The following is a 15,842-nucleotide window of genomic DNA, read 5'->3' on the forward strand; positions in this document are numbered from 1 at the left end:
TTTAAATATCTGCTCTGTGCAAAAGCCCCTTCTTGTTATTATGTCTGTACTGCAACAGGGCCTGTGATAGTGTGAGGCTTCGTATAAAGACTGGATTATTTAGAAGTTATTCAGTATGATTATTCAAAATTATGAACTGGTTGAATAATCATACTGAAGTGGTAGATAGTTGTTGTATGACATTCAACAATGTCACTTCAGTAAGGAAAGTAATGCAGATATAAAAGTATATATACAGAGTTAAGTTGAAGGGGATAATCCACCCCCAATCAATCTTTTCAGTGTCAAAAACTAACCCTCTGACTTAACAGTTATGAAGTTATGACTTAAGGTCAGATCTTTTTTTATTTTTATAATTATTTTAACATTTTTTTGCAGAATAACCTTCAAGGTTCTTTTATTTTTTGTGGTGGGCATTTTTATTTCAAGATCATTTTTGAAGTAAATGTTAATCTGTAAAAACAGTTGGAAAACTTTTTGCAGTTGAATTAGTGTTAACTGTAAAAACACTTTTTTGGTGTTTGTAATACTCATTTTAGCCACAAGAGGCTGACACGCACCACTTCTTAAAAAAAGGACTTCAAGCACATCAGCTTGTTTTCACAGGTGAATTGGGGGGGGGGGGGGGGGGGGGCCCACATTACCACAATTTTTTTTCTCCTCACTTGCCTTTTTGGGCTTCTGTATGGAAGTCTTATTTAAAGGTGTGTGTGTTTGGTTTTTTTTTGTTCTTAAAGGTTAACCATTTTAACTCATTTTCCTTCAAGTCAAGTTTCAGCATCTGTTGGCTGGAACTGCAGACACAATCCACACACTCATATGGCATTTATTCTTTTGACTAAAGTTATTTGTCAGAATATCAAATCACATTTGGATTTGATTTGGAAATGCAACCACGACAGCTGTATTTTTCTTCCTATTTGTTTATAAAACGTTCCAGATTCCAGATCAGGAAATTTGAGCACTGACCTTCAGAGAACAAGAGAGACAGAATGAGTAACACAGACACATGGTCTTGATTTTCTCCGTTGACCAAGCCTTAAAGTCAGAGGGTATGTGTGTGAGAATAAGAATGAGTTATAGGGAGGGAGAGGGTTGTAAAGAAGTGAAAAGATACCAGCGGTTCCTTATTTCCTTGTGAGACATTTATATAAACAGCTTTGGTGCACACCCTGCTCTCCCCAACTCTGCCTCACCATCAGCACCCTCTGCTCCATCCTTTCACAGACACCACACAGTGAGACAAAAAATAGCACTTGTTTCTTTGGCTGTGTACTTCAGGTACGTCAGACTCGTCTCCCAAAGGACTTCATTACTGAGGCCGCAAGACGGGGCTTTGCAGAGCGGAGGTAGCAGCTGTAGGTCTGGTTAAAAGGTCAGATCTGATCCTGGTTCAGGTGTGATGAGAGCAGATCGAACAGGAGTGGTCTGATGTCTGAGGTTGTGTTATGGTCGTAGCTGAGGCTGAGGTCAGGTTGATCTGAGAGATATAACAAAGAAACACAAGATTTTTTTTTTAAAGATGCAGTGGTGGTTATTTGATGCACTAGTACAAAGTGGCTGACAACATACTTCATCCCAGGTGCTTGTGATGATGTTTTTCGTAGCCTACTGCATTGTTGGAACTGGTACCTGTCGGTGAAAAAAGCCGTCATCATGTCAGGCAGATTGGCAATATTTCTGGTTCAGTAATAGTGCAGGCTCAAGTTGTCCACATTACCTCACTTACCTAAGTAGTCCTTGTAGTCCTTGAAGTATTTGTGCCGTAGACCACGTCCATCTGTAAATAAAAAGGACAAAATGGAAACAAAACACAATAAAACTGATATCAGATCTCAACATCATGAACCATGTGCCAAAATATTCCATTTCTTACTGCACACTGTGCCTAAAACATGGAAGCCACCTATTATCAGACTAGAACCTAAAAAGCCAGGATCCAAAGATCATGAATGACTTCCATCCTATAGCCATAATAACTGTATTAACACCATTACAGTTTATCCACTAAACCCATAGAGGAGCTGAGCATGCCATACTCACTATGGTCAACTTGTCACTTCTGCAAGTAAAATATCGGTTGATTTTAGTTTGGCTTTTAACGCGCTGAAAGTTCATGTAGTTGAGCAAAAACTTCTCCGATTCTGGGTGCACTGACTACCCACGAAGAGCCCGCCAAACAGTATGGTACCTTCTGACCAGGTTGTTTTAAACACAGCTGCACCGCAGGACTGGGCACCAATGAAATGATACTGCACATAAGCGATTTCAAGTTATTCAAATATGCTGATGACATGTCTTTAGTTCATCTTTTATTTAAAAGCGATGCTTTATTTTATTATATTGCTCAGGTTTCAAAGCTGAGACAATGTATTGGGTCTGGCTCATTGTAATGTCGGAGAACAAAATTACTTATGACAATATATTCCCAGTAGACCAACTCTCATTATTAATACTGTGGGACCAAACTGTGGAAACTATCAGCTGTTTTAAGTATCTGGCAACCAACAAAGATGTAATGTCTACAACCCAAAAATGTCCAGTTTACTGTCATAGAGGATGAGATGTGAAAGCACTTAGTTAAACACCTAATGGATACAGTGTGAAACTTTAATGAGGGATTTGTTTCTGTATTGTGAAACTCTGCTTTATCATCCAAGACTCCAAACAGAGCTCTGCTAATGACTCAGAGGAGACTACTGTACTGAAACTGACACTGTCCAGGTAAACTACTAAATGATCTACAATACAACACATAGTTCAAATTGAAAAGTTTAATAGGTGAGAACTTCATCATAATGTGTTCATCCAAAGCCCAGAATTTCTCGGCCAAATTGTGACAATCATGTGGAATATACTTGTGGAACATACGTGATGAGTTTTGGTGTGAGGAATTATATGCTAAACTCTCAATATGTACACAATTAATTAATAATGTGGGCCTCCGTTTTTGTACAGGACGTCATACAGCACACCTGACTTTAATCAGACAATATTCAGCCACGTCGCCAGAATAAAACGTCAGCAGTTAACGTTTATGCAAACCATTGACATTTCTACAATATGTGCAAGTAAACAGAAAGATATTTTTAACAAATCCAGGACATCTTCGGCTTTATTTGTGGCGTCTAAAGCAGGTAATTATAGACTTAACCAAGGGGTTTTTGTGCGGAAACCTAACCAGACTCTAAGCACAACGTTGTCACGACATTAAATTGAACCGTCAACATAAAGAGTTAAAGTTTGCTGTCATAGAGGAGTAAAGATACCAGAAGATATTAAGAAGGTGGAATCCATTTTGACTTTTTTCTTTAGAAAGTAGTAGTAATTAGTTGGCAATTAATTTCATCGACAATTACTCAATTACAGTAAAAGATGAATCATTATGGCTCTTACATACAGCAGAGCGTGAAACAGGAAGGCCCTGTTAATCACCAATGAGAAAACACATCTTACCTGAGCTGAAGTTGCTCTCCCCTTCAACATTTTGTTTTTTTGATTAAGTCATCAGTTTGATATTTTTGCCAAAAGAATCAGCCACGGATCATAAGTTGAGGCAGACTACTGAGTTGCCAGGTCACTCCAACTTGTATATTATTTATAGATCTATTTAATAGGAAAAACCTGGCACCAAACAGCATGTAATCTGCCAAGAGATACCAGGCCTGCCAAGACAGCTGCTGGCACAGCCCGACATCCTGTCTCTGTCCCCTGGTGCCTTCTGGGAGCACAAACTTTGGAGGAAATTAGTTCAGACTAACAGGAGGTTGGTTGTAAAAATAACACTAACATGGAAGGTGTATATTAAAGGCCTGGATTCAAAGCTGTAGCACATCACATGGTTAATCCCCCATCTATGTTACTCGAGCCATACCGGAGTTTCCACGTTGCTTGATGCACTGTCCCCGGTTGGGGATGCCAGCAGCAGGGTTTCCTGGGTTGATGATGTGGCACTCGTAGCCTGTAGGACAGTGAAGAGGCTCGTCTCCATCCTCAGTTGTGCTGCAGGCCTCAGCTAGGGGCAGAAAACACACTGTGCATTAGAAAAAAAACACAAACATGAAATACACCAGGGCTGTTTTGTGGTTTGTGCTTCTAGTTGAGTGATCATTTCAGAGTGCATGCAAGCTGACCAGCCGCAGTTACAAGTGGTTCCTCCTGACCTCACTGACTGGTCAGGTGTGTGTACTCACCCTGCAGAACCTCTTCAGGGCCGTCTAACAACCAGCCGTTACCTCCCAACCACCGAGGCTTGGGCTGCACCAGCCAGTCCAACACTGTTCAGATCACAAACACACATACACACACTTAAGACACAACTTTACTCTCTGGTTTGCAACCTTGAGATCTACACACTGCTGTCTGTGTAACCATCTGTGTGCTGCTGACCTGGTGGAGGCTGCACAGACTCCAGGCAGGCGTAGATGCAGCCGTTGTAGCAGCAGCGTTTGTGGCGCTCACACTCTGAGTCTGAACGGCAGCCCGGCACCTCGCAGGCTCTTTCTGGCAGCATCTGGGGTGGCGGCGGACACCGGTCATTCTTCTGGTGCTGTGTGGACTGGGGGTGGTTGGCATACTCATAGTCCTAAGAGACAGAAAATTAGACACATTTTCAGTTAGTCTATAAGAATGTTGATACATATATATGATACATATTGTATATGAATACAATCAGCAGAGGGTCTGGGTCTATAAAAAGCTGCTGCAGGCTCCTGCCATGGTATAGGAATAGCCTAAGTAGGTAATAGTAAGGTTGAGGACCTGTCAACACCCGGTGGATGATTATGCAATAATACCAGGCCAAGAATAGGTCATACAAGGGATCACAACCACCAAGAGCATCATTGGTACCCATCAACTGAGCATCAGTGATATCAGTGAGGTGAGCCAAAAGGACACTAAAAGACGACACCCACCCCAGTCACAGACAGGTCACCCTCCTGCCATCTGCCAAAGGATACATAAGTATCCACAGCTGTACCACCAGACTGTGGGGCAGCTTCTTTCCTCAGACTTGTGAGACTCCTGAACTCATTCTCAACATTCCCCCATGAAATCCAAAGGTTTTTCTTGTGTAGCATAATTTTGTCCCTAAAGAAATGATGTCCTTTTGGAGGACAGCAAGTTTAAATGTTTTTGTTAAACTTCATTAATGATTATTGTGCCTGCCACTTGATGAGAAAAAAACAAACAAAAAAAACCCCTCATCTCTTCTCAGTGTGATTAAAGATTTCACACAGATTGCACTTAACCACCAGAGGGCAGCAAAGGATCTGAGCAGCAGAGCTACAGCAGCGATACTGCAGGCTTGGCTTTAGTATGCATGCCTGCCTGCTAACGTCTTGATCTGGATAAGGAAGGTGAATCACTGTGGGAGCAAACACTTCCCTGGTGAGCCCGAAAGTAGGCCACAGGACCCTGAGCCAAGCACAGACACACTTCTCACACTTAGACGGCTTTGGCAACGTAAAGTGTAGGCCTACGTGCACGCATAGCAATGCACTTACTTGTTGCTGAGAAGATCTGCTCTTGCGTGCTTTGCAGAGAATAACATGATGGGATCTGTCTCACAGCCATGGTCTCTGGAGTTTAATAAGTTCAACCAAACTGCATCTCTTTAATGGCACCTACTTATTGGTTTGGACATGATACATAACCCTCCTGGGCTGAATTTAAGGGGTTTGTACTCGCTTACACTGCCGGTGTCAAATATCACAAGTTTTGTACCACAGCATGAGCAGCCAGTCATTGTTCTGGGTTATGTACACATGGGGAATATCGCAACAAAATCCCAAGAAGCCCACAGCTGCCCTTGACTCAAGATTAACTCTCTTGTTTTCTCACACACTGTATTTGCTTTTGTATAACAAGATACAGTGTGATCAAGTTTCCAGCTCGTTCCCCTCCTTTCTCCCTCAGTCACACAGTCATCATGGCTCAGTGTGAGGAGGCTCAGCACACATGCTGAACGTATGTCTGTTCAGTCATGTGGCTGAATATCTCTGACTTTCTAGTGTCAGCCATTAATTTGGGAGGGTGTCCCAGGGAGAGAGATGTTTTTTGTTTTTTCTTTCTACACCAGATCAGTAATTAGATAATAAGCTTGTGGGTTGCACATGCTCATTAAAACTGTGCTGTTTATTTGGCAGGCTTACCGAACGCTCTTACAAACCAACCAGAAAAAAACGAAAGCAAATGTTTGGCGCTGACGTGGTATCACTCATGCTGTATCTGTGTTCACTTCCAACACACATTCACTTGTCCTGGCAGAGGCTAGCTTTGTGGGTGGATGGTTCTTTGAGGGCGGAGGGGGGGCCAGATTCACACCGTGGAGGGACGGAGGGAGCAATGTGTCGCTCTTGCAGCCACAACTTATGAATGTTACTTTGGGATCCTGCATATTACTTCAAGTAGATACAGTTTGGGATGAGGGCTTCAGATTTTCGGCCTTGTTTACTTATTCTTTTAATTAAAATATCAGCAAAAAAGTATGTTAAATGTGTCATTATATAACACATCCACAATGACACTAGAGCTCCCCTCCACTTTAAGGAGCTTTTTAGCTGATTGTTTTGGACTGTTTGATTCAGTCTTATTGCTCTTATCAGTTCCCAGATGCAGCCTGCAGCTGTTTTCAGCAAAGCGATTAGCTGGCAAACATAGCGTTCAGAGTGTTTAGCAGCTAAAGAGAGATATTTCCATCAGGAGTTGGTGGAGACCAAAACAGAGCTAAAAGAAAGTAAATATTGAACTTACACTCATCAGGCGGCTGAGAAACACATTTCCAAATGAATGCCAAAGCTGCTCTGCATGTGGTTGACGAAGCTACACTATATGGTAAATAAAAGTGAATCATTCAAATTTACGAATATATCTGTGCTTTGGTTGCAAAGTGATGGATACAAACACGCCTGTAGCTTCACATACTCTGACTGGATCTGCTGTTTCATCTCTGTTTTGCCTCAAGTGACATCACACTTCACGCAGCTCCCTTTTTGATCCATACAAAAGTCTTTTAGTGCCCAGACTTTACCAAACCCAAATATTAGCACCAGCAGTGAGGAAAGCCAACTGTTGCTGTTGCCTCAAGTCCATGTGTCTCTGCCAAAAAGCTTCACACAACTGTGTGTGAGGAAATAACTCTCCATACCAAGAGGTGGTGGTAGTCTGGATGTGTCATTCGAAAGGTAAACCCGAAGACTCAGGACTGCATGTAGCAAATGGTTGTCACGATAAAGCCTATCATTTTACACCACTTTTGCCAATATAGCCACTTCTAATCATGATAAATGCCACTGGTGGAGAGGCAGAGGCAAAAAATTAGTAAAAACACACTAAATGGGTAAAATCATGGATACTACAGCAACAGGCTCAAAGGGCTTTCGCTTTCTTTTCACGTTTTTCTCTTCTCGTGGATTAATATGCTACGCTGAACAGCGAATCAGTGATTTCTCTCACCCTGTTTCTACATATTCAGTCAGCTGAAAAGGTGCAGACAAGGGCCAACCAGTGCAAACAGTGCAGGACACACCGCAGAAACCAGGACTGCAGACACTGTCGGCCTGATGTGTCAGGGCCCTTATAAAACTGTTTTTTTTCCACATATGCATGAGTAATTCCCAAGACCTGCAAATAGAACATTTGATATTTTCTACTGTGAGTTATTGAAAAATATGTTTTGTTATTGGCACCAACATTCACACAATCCAATTCCTAATCCACTATTTCAACTGCTTCTTCTTCTACTTGTACATGTTCCCACACACTGCAGACCACAGGTCCTTCATACTCTTCAGTCATGGCTCTCTAACGTGGAGCCACAGTGGTTCACGATGTCTCCGGTGAAATTAGATCTATGAATGAGGACTAGAAAGTCTGCTGTGATTGGATAATGACATAATGACTGTGGCCCCATGTCTCATATCTGATCAGCTCCTAAAGCATCCTGCTAATGTCTCCTACACAAGGTCAAGTGTACTCTTCCTGTTTATGTGTTGTTCTTGTACACATGAATACCGTACACAGCAGAAGTCACTCATTTTTACTATATGTTGATTGTACTGATCCTTGAGCCTTACTTGCCAACATAACGTACTTCATCCTTTCATCCTTTTTTCCCCCGCTGTACTTTAGCTTACGTCTGCCATTCAGTTCTTCACTCTCGGGCTCCTTTTGTGTCTCTGTATGCCAGGAGGGCCGCCATTCTCTACATCCTGAGCTCTATCACACAATCCTGTTCACATCTCTCTGATGTTCTATGTTGTTTATTTACCCTCCTGTCTGCTGTGCTGCTCCCCTGTAGACACTGCCAGCGGGGCCTGTGTGTGATGTTCACGTCTGTCTGAGGGCATGTTTTCCTCCTCTAGATCTCTCTTCCTCTGTTTTTTTCTTTCTCCTTGATTTTTTCTCTCCCCCTGTCTTTGGTGTTGAAAAGCAGTGGCATGGTGGTGGCTGTAACGATTACTCTCAAACTCTCTGTGGTTTTGTGGGGAGTCACTGGAGACCCTGTCTGGCTCCATGACTGGACCGGGATCAGGCCGTTCATGGTTCCACACAGAGATCTCATACAGATACTGAGATTTTCTACTTCCTTTGTGCATGCTCACAGACTCCACATACCAGAAAACACACCCAGTCTCAAACATAGGGACATATTTCACTGCGGGGTCAAGGTTGTGCACAAACAAGGAAAAACTGTGTTCTTTCATTTAAGTGTCAACTCAAATGCACCAGCTCTCCCATTTCTACTAAATGAAGTAGCCAACAGCACACATCTGGTTAACTTTTGAGTTGTCAGGACTAATTTCCTGTCTCTGTACAGGCAGTCAGTTTGACAGAAAGATAGACAGACGTGCAGATAGATGGAGACACGGCAGGCTAAAAATGTGAGGAAAACGGGCAGCCTGTAAATCAGTCGGAAATGAGAGTTTCAGTGAGTGCTAACAGACAAACAGGTAGATGCACAGCTGGGAAAGGGAACTGTGAACATGCTGGTGGAGCGGTGATGTCTAACCTTGAGATGCAGGCGAGCAGACTGAACCCACAAGAGGTGTTGTGAACACAACAGGGCGGGAGTAAACCAGCTGTGAATGCAGCTAATTAGTGTAGGGGAAACAGTCTGAAACAGTGTCTCCACCTGTCAGTCATAACCTGAGGAAGCATGGCCATGAAAGATGAACTCATCCGGATTCTTAACTTGCTCTGTTTGTAGTGCACCAGCCACAATTTGTTAGGTTGTATGTTAAAAATAAAGACAGTGGAAACATTTCTAGTTTTATATTGAAGAACATCTGTATCTGACCTTTGTTATGGATACAGATATGTCTGTGGTCTCACATACTCAGACACAGATTTGCTACGAATTTTGTCCTTCTGTTGTTTGTGATGAAAATCTCTCTGCTGCCAAATAAAAGGAATGTCTGGAACAGCAGAGCCTCCTGTTGAAAAAAGTAAAGCAGCAGTCGGTGTGGAAATGAGTTTGTCTTTTTGGTTTTGGTATGTGTATCTATGGCACCGAGCAGTTTAAGTCTAGTAATATGCTGCTAACCAGCGGGCACACATCATCTGACTGGGATTAGTCCTGCTTAGAGTTCATGAAACTACTGGTAAACTGGATGACTGAACACAATAATAACCATCTTTGTAAAAAATCAATACACCCAAAATGTACACTTTCATGGGGCGTACTTATACATCTAGCACCCCCACAAAAAAGAAAGAAGAGTTCCAACATATATTCCTCGATGACATTGGAAATAATGGGATTCAGAGTGCAGTGGTGCTGTTGTAGCATTGTGTCTGAAAGGCCATTACCTCGCTAGCAGACCAGGATAGCATTCGACCTTCAAACTAGCTTCTGTAGCCTCTCTTTATTTTCTCTCTCCTGTTCTGTTTACTACCTCTTTGCTTTTTGTTCACCAATGCACCCCATTGTGTTCAATAAAAAGGAGAAAGGAAGAGGGAAAATAAGGCTCTGACTGTTGAACAACCAAAATCCACTTAATGCTTAGTTCCATTAGAATGAATTTAAGTTATTCTGACAATGTTACTAAAACGTGTTGCTGTTTTGAACAGTGGTGAGACCAGGCGTTTGTAGGCCACAGCCCAAACTGGCTGTGGCTGTACTGCGTTTGTCATGCATTCCCAGGATTTGTCAACTCTCAGCCTCCAAGGCTGCAAACTATTTCCTGATGATTGCCTTCGGCCAAACACAAAACAGCTCAGGGATGAAAATGTCACATTCCACGTCTGTTAACAAGACAAATCATTACACAAAAGTTAATTTAACATCCGAAAGATTAAACCAGACGAGAATTTTCCTCCATAGTAAAGCAAGACAGTCAGACAGTACTGTGTCAGTAATTAATTGTAACTCACAAAGGATCCCTTTTTTAAAAGTTACACATTTCCATCAGTGCACAAGCAGTGTATGAATCTGTTTTGTTTTAGGTAGTGGCCCCAGGCTGAGTCAAACTACAGGCCAGCCCAAGAACAGGAAGTACACATGTTTCTGAGCACCTGTAGAGCCCCTGTCTTAATACCGGGCTCTGTCCGAATGATCCACATCACATCAAATAAATGAAACTGTAAAGATTTATGATGGTGGCCGACAGACACTGTTTGTGCACACAGACATGCTCGGGCAGGTGTCTGAGCCAGACGGTGTTATGGCTGCATGAGACTAAATCATCTGGTCTGTATGTGTGTGTGTGTGTGTGTGTGTGCGTAGGTGTGTGCAGCATGAAACTGGAGACTGTGAATCAGACGCAATGATTTATTAAAAGGGTAGAACTTGTAAATTTGGAAAGTTCAGATGAAGGTGCTTGAGGCGTTCACTTACACTTATGTATTACTACAGTTGGGTGACTTGTACTTTTAATTTAAACGTATCACTTCCAGTCACAGACTAGGGCTTATGAAACCTTTCTATAACCTACTGTATAAAAATGTCACAAATGAATTATCATCAGGATAGCTCTTAGACAATGTAATTACTATTTTGGAGATAAAAGTTTTCACCTGAATATTGTTGAGTGAGATGACTCTAATTGTGTGTACTGTAATCAATAAGCTGACGAACAAACTAAACCTAAGTCCTCTGTTATTATCTTTTCTGTCACGCCCCTTGCCTCTTTCCCTCCAGCTGTCCACACCCATGTTCTCTCATCTTCCCATCAAACATCTTCCTACTGGTCGTACATTTCCCTCTAATGCCTATTTATGACCTCTACACCCTTATTACATGCATTTCCCCTGTCAAACATGAAGAGGAAATTAGGAAAGTGCTACTGCTGACCTTTGAACCTTGTGTCAGGGGAGGTCTAGATAAGAGCGGTTGGACATGACTCTGATCCCTGAGACCATCTGACCCGGAGGTCAAACACACACCTTTTCTGGTACGAGTTTGACACACAAATCTGATAAAGGGAGTAAAGTCCAAGACTGCAAGTGAGATATAGAGGCAAAGAAGTCACGACTGAAAACACAATTATTTTGGATTACTACTTGAATAGGTTTACATTCGCTAATGCTCAAAAACACATCAGTTTTCTCGTACTGTCCAGTGTTGCAGCTCTGTATTCCCTCTGTTTTTGAAACGGTCTGTTTTAGCTCCTGTGTCTTTAAGGCTTCTGTGTCTATGTCTTTAAGTTTTCTCTGATTGGTCAGCTCACACACGCCTGATCCAGCGCCACTAACAACAGAGCAGCTGTGCCTAATTAATCCCTACGTACCAAACTAGCTGCTAGGCATTCAATTACGCAACTGTGTGACAGAGTGACGTGGTGTGATGTCACAAAGTCACAGAATTAAAGGCAGGACTACTGACGAGCCGTTTCAGGGACAGTGTTTTCTGCGGGAGAGAGGAGCTTCTGTTGGTGTGGACTTTGACTTTTTTACTTTCAAGACCTTTCACACGCATAAGAACATATCCAACACACTGAAGAAAAAAAAGCTTAATAGCACTCCTTTAATTATAAACTTTAATTTTTTTAAACTAAAAGTAGAGGTGGCTGATCCAACCTATCGCTTGCTTTTTGAAAAATCCATATTTTCTTTATTATGTTGATAACTTGGCCTAATTATTGGCCTCATCTAGGGATTTGGAATAATTTGAATTCCCATTTAGATAAATAAATCTGGCGAAACCTAGTTTATTTATATATGAGTACCACAAATAAAAAGCCAGGTAGCGAGCACCATGGTGGCCTTGGGTTTGTTGAACATTTTCACCAATTTTCCTTTCAAGACACAACAGCACAGTGCCTATGTGAAATACTCAGTGACTATAATTTGTCTTTCTGCACGGCTCCGGTGTTATGAATGAGAATGAGGGTGTGTGTGTGTGTGCATGTGGGGGAGGTGGTTAAAAAAAATGAGAGATTGAAAGATGCAGAGATGAAAAGGTTCAGAGAGAAAACTCGATCTGCATAGCCGTCTCAGCATGTTCCAATTACAGCAGCTTTGAAGCGGAGTCCAGCAAGACGGTGCTTTTGGCCCATCCTGAGAGCAGGAGGAGACGAGAGTAAAGATTTTTGAAAGAGGGGAAAACGGGTGGTGGTGAGCCGAGAGAGGCACATGGACGAGGGGAAGGGGAAAGCAGGACAGAGAGGGAGGGTGAGAGGGTAACTGATTCATATGAGAGAGGGGAGTAGAGATAAAGGCAGAGAAATGAGAGAGGGAAAAGGGCAATGAGGGCATAAAACCACTCCGAAAGTGAGAACATTGAAGCACGAGAGGTTGCGGAGAGGGGGAGCGAAAGAGAAGGCAGCACGCTACAGTGAGCCCTTGTTAGAGATGATCAATCAGCTACACTGAGCTGAGTTAACAAGCAGGGGCCCGGTCTGCAAGTTCAGTTCCTGCCCTATTAATCCATTACGAACACACACACACACACATACACACACACACACAGACAAAAGTTGTACATCCAGTGTGCCCTTCAACTACTCATATGGAAACTTGAAAATCAGCGACTTATTCCAACCTGTTGCACACTCCACTCTCTGCTCCTCATCAAAACTGAAAAACTCTCCTGTCAACGTCGATTTTTCATGCCTCAAAATCAAAGCGTGTCATAAAAACTGTGTATTTTCCTGCGGTGGAATACATTTTCAGATGGTCTAGCAAAAGAAGCAACTGTTCCACTGCAAGTAGAATTTTACATAAAAGTGCAGAAGCATTACAGTAAAAGATATCAAATATCACAAATATAGAGCGGAATCTCCTTTTCAAAGGTCTAGCTGGTTGAAATTGAGCTAATTTTGACTACTTTATAAACTTCTGGGAGTTCGGTTCGATAACAACGGATCATATTTTAAAAGGTGCACGTTTGATTTCTTTATAAAATCTTTATCTTTAACTAATAACCACAGCTGTCAAATATATGTAGTCAAGTAAAAAATATATTTCCACAACTCATAAGTAGAATGTAACTAGTAGCATTAACTAAATGTACACAGGGAAAGTAATAGTTCCTAAAAATCATGCTTAATTACACGTATACTATGTGCACGTATACTATGTGCCATCAGCCAGTTAGCTTAGCTTAGCATAAAGACTTGAAACCAGGAAACAGTTTTTCAATTTATACAAAAACTGACGTTGAAAAACAACATATACGATTCATCTTGTTTGCTTTATCTGCACAAAAACCAAAATAGAAAATGGTAATATTGCAGTTGTGTTTTGGATGTCACTGGTGGAGGTGGAGGAGCTGGATTTTATTACCTTTGGACAGATTCAAGCTGGCTGCTTTGCTCGCTGTTGCTTCTATCCTTAATGTTAAGCATGGACTGACATGAGAGTAGTGTTGATCCTCTGATATAACAAGATATCAGAGCATTTCCTGAAATGAGGAACTGTTTCTTGAAAGGTCCAATTTGAAAGAATTCCCAACTTGTCAAATACTGAGGCTTTGGGATGGCAGCCAACTTGACCTACAATCCCAAAGTGTCAGTAATTGACAAATTGGGAATAAGACTCAAAAATCAACTTTCTGAGGCTTTCAAATTGGACCTTTTAACACAGTACTTAGCTAAGTACACTTAGTTAATTTACATCACTGTTCTTTTCATCCCTGGATTAAAGCGCTCACACCAGGTCAGCGTGCCCACCTCTCACCTCAGCCACAGAACTGCTCTCACTGTGTGAAACCAGCTCTCTGTAACAGAGCCGGTATTGTACCACAAAACCGTGAGCTTTGACCTACTTCCACTTTGGACGATATTCTGAAAGCTGCCAAAAAATAGAGAAAGAGAAGAAAGCCACACACTCATACAAAAGTCAAAGGTGAGGTTTGTTGCCCCACCTTATGGTTGAGTCCTCTTTTCCTGATTCTTCTGGCATCATTTCCTGTGGACAGGACCAACAGGGACAGCAGCAGCACCACAGAGCCCGGCATGGTCTGTGTCCTGCACCCAAACTCCTAACTCTTTATCTCCCTCCTCTTCCTCCCTTCCCGGCCCAGAGATATTCCTTCTTCTCCTCCTTATTCCAAAGTTTTGTCCTTTACGCGTTTGTGGGTTTGCCTTTCCAGCTGGAGCAATAACTCTCCGGTGCTCATGTGCAGCCAGAGATTACACAAGCCCTCTCCCTCCAACAGGACCTGCCTTTATATCTGCCTGAGGAAAAAGTGCGGTGCAGAATGACAGAGTAGAGGGAAGGAAGGGGAAAGTACAGCGGGGATGAATGGAGTCAGTGAAGGGAAGAAACGAAAGGAGAATAGTGAGGGGAGCAAAAGGAGGGGAAAGGGAGAAACAGCAGCTGTCTGTGCATCAGTTGCTGAGAGCTGAAACTGTCTGCTGGCACAGCGTGCGCACATGTCTCTGGGACAGAGGAGGGGAGAGGAGGGGGGTGAGAGGAGGGAGGGGAGAGCATTAGAGAGGGCAGGGGGAGTGAGACCTCCCCCCTTGCCCCCTTGTTGCATCTCGCAGCACATCTGGTGATCTTTATGTGACAGAATCGAGTCAACGTGCGGTCAGGACACATTTTATATTCTGCGGCTTTGCTTCACATGTTTTACTTGCGTGCAGGCTTGTAGGAAGGAAAATAAGTGGCTTTGCTAAGTGTGGGGTTTGTAAACACTTGTTGACTGCTCGCCGGGAGTCCAAGTGTGAATTTTAACTATTAACCGTCCCAACATCCGTGTTTACATTCCTGATTCCTCTCGGGGGCAGGATGTGCGTGATTTATCTGACAGTGTGGTGGGGAATACACACCTGCATGTGTGTGAATGTGTGTTTGGAGAGGATGCAGTGTGATTTCAGTGCCACTGACCCATGAAGAATGAAAGCATGTGGCGTGTTTCAGGGAAAAGGGGGCCTCTCTGTCTCTCTCTCCATCTCGTGCTTCCTTCTTCAAGTTGCGCACCCTCTCAAACTAGGACATCTTCCCCCTGCACCCCCCTCCAACTTACCACTAGACCTTTCTCCCCTTCCTGTCCCTTCGCCTCACCCCATTCTCAGTGTCTTGCACTGAAAGGGAGAAAGAATGCTAAGCCCGCACAAATCTCAGTCATTATTAGTTTTACAGGAGCAGGGCTCATGTCACTGGGAGGCCCCGGCTTCACTTACACAAAAGGCAGAGTAAAGAGTTGGAGTGAGAGAAAAACGAGAGACCAGAAGGGGAGGGGTGTAGAGATAGTGGGCAGTGGAAAAGACTGCATGAATGAATATGTGAGAAATTCAGAGATGAGCCTGTTCACTACTGAAGGTTTGGTAGTATCATGCATTTAGGCTATTTTGGGAATGACCTTCGCTAAGCCCGCTTTAGCTATTGGTCTCAGACTGATCTGTCAAGTGACTGTTCTTGCATGCATTATGCAGTTTACTTTAAAAACACAG

General features: G+C 42.7%; 1 protein-coding gene across 2 annotated transcripts; it reads right to left on the reverse strand.

The window, feature by feature from the left end:
- Positions 1 to 620: 620 nt before the first annotated feature.
- On the reverse strand, positions 621 to 14,772 carry wfdc1 (WAP four-disulfide core domain 1). 2 transcript variants are annotated; one of them, XR_014623426.1, is made up of 7 exons: positions 14,309 to 14,772; positions 4,390 to 4,585; positions 4,194 to 4,277; positions 3,875 to 4,015; positions 1,721 to 1,780; positions 1,573 to 1,632; positions 621 to 1,480 (listed from the first exon to the last, which is right to left on the reverse strand). XR_014623426.1 is itself a non-coding variant. In XM_084364483.1 (7 exons), the coding sequence occupies exons 1-6, from the start codon at positions 14,399 to 14,401 to the stop codon at positions 1,574 to 1,576; spliced, it is 624 nt and encodes a 207-aa protein (XP_084220609.1). In that variant the 5' UTR covers positions 14,402 to 14,772; the 3' UTR covers positions 621 to 1,480; position 1,573. The 2 variants fall into 2 exon arrangements, 1 of the variants encoding a protein (XP_084220609.1); XM_084364483.1 differs by having other exon boundaries at positions 1,730 to 1,780.
- Between the last annotated feature and the right edge of the window lie 1,070 nt (positions 14,773 to 15,842).

The sequence above is a fragment of the Pagrus pagrus genome, assembly GCF_965226575.1.
Source record: "Pagrus pagrus genome assembly, chromosome: 10".
Taxonomy (NCBI): domain Eukaryota; kingdom Metazoa; phylum Chordata; class Actinopteri; order Spariformes; family Sparidae; genus Pagrus; species Pagrus pagrus.

Bases quoted from the DNA above. Each gene is read 5' to 3' on its own strand.
- wfdc1 (XM_084364483.1), bottom strand. From the start codon at position 14,401: ATGCCGGGCTCTGTGGTGCTGCTGCTGTCCCTGTTGGTCCTGTCCACA. The intron at 1,781-3,874 runs GTATGGCTCGAG...TTTTATTTACAG, and splicing joins CAAGCAACGTGGAAACTCCG to ATGGACGTGGTCTACGGCAC. The intron at 1,633-1,729 runs GTAAGTGAGGTA...TTTCACCGACAG, and splicing joins GGACTACAAGGACTACTTAG to GTACCAGTTCCAACAATGCA.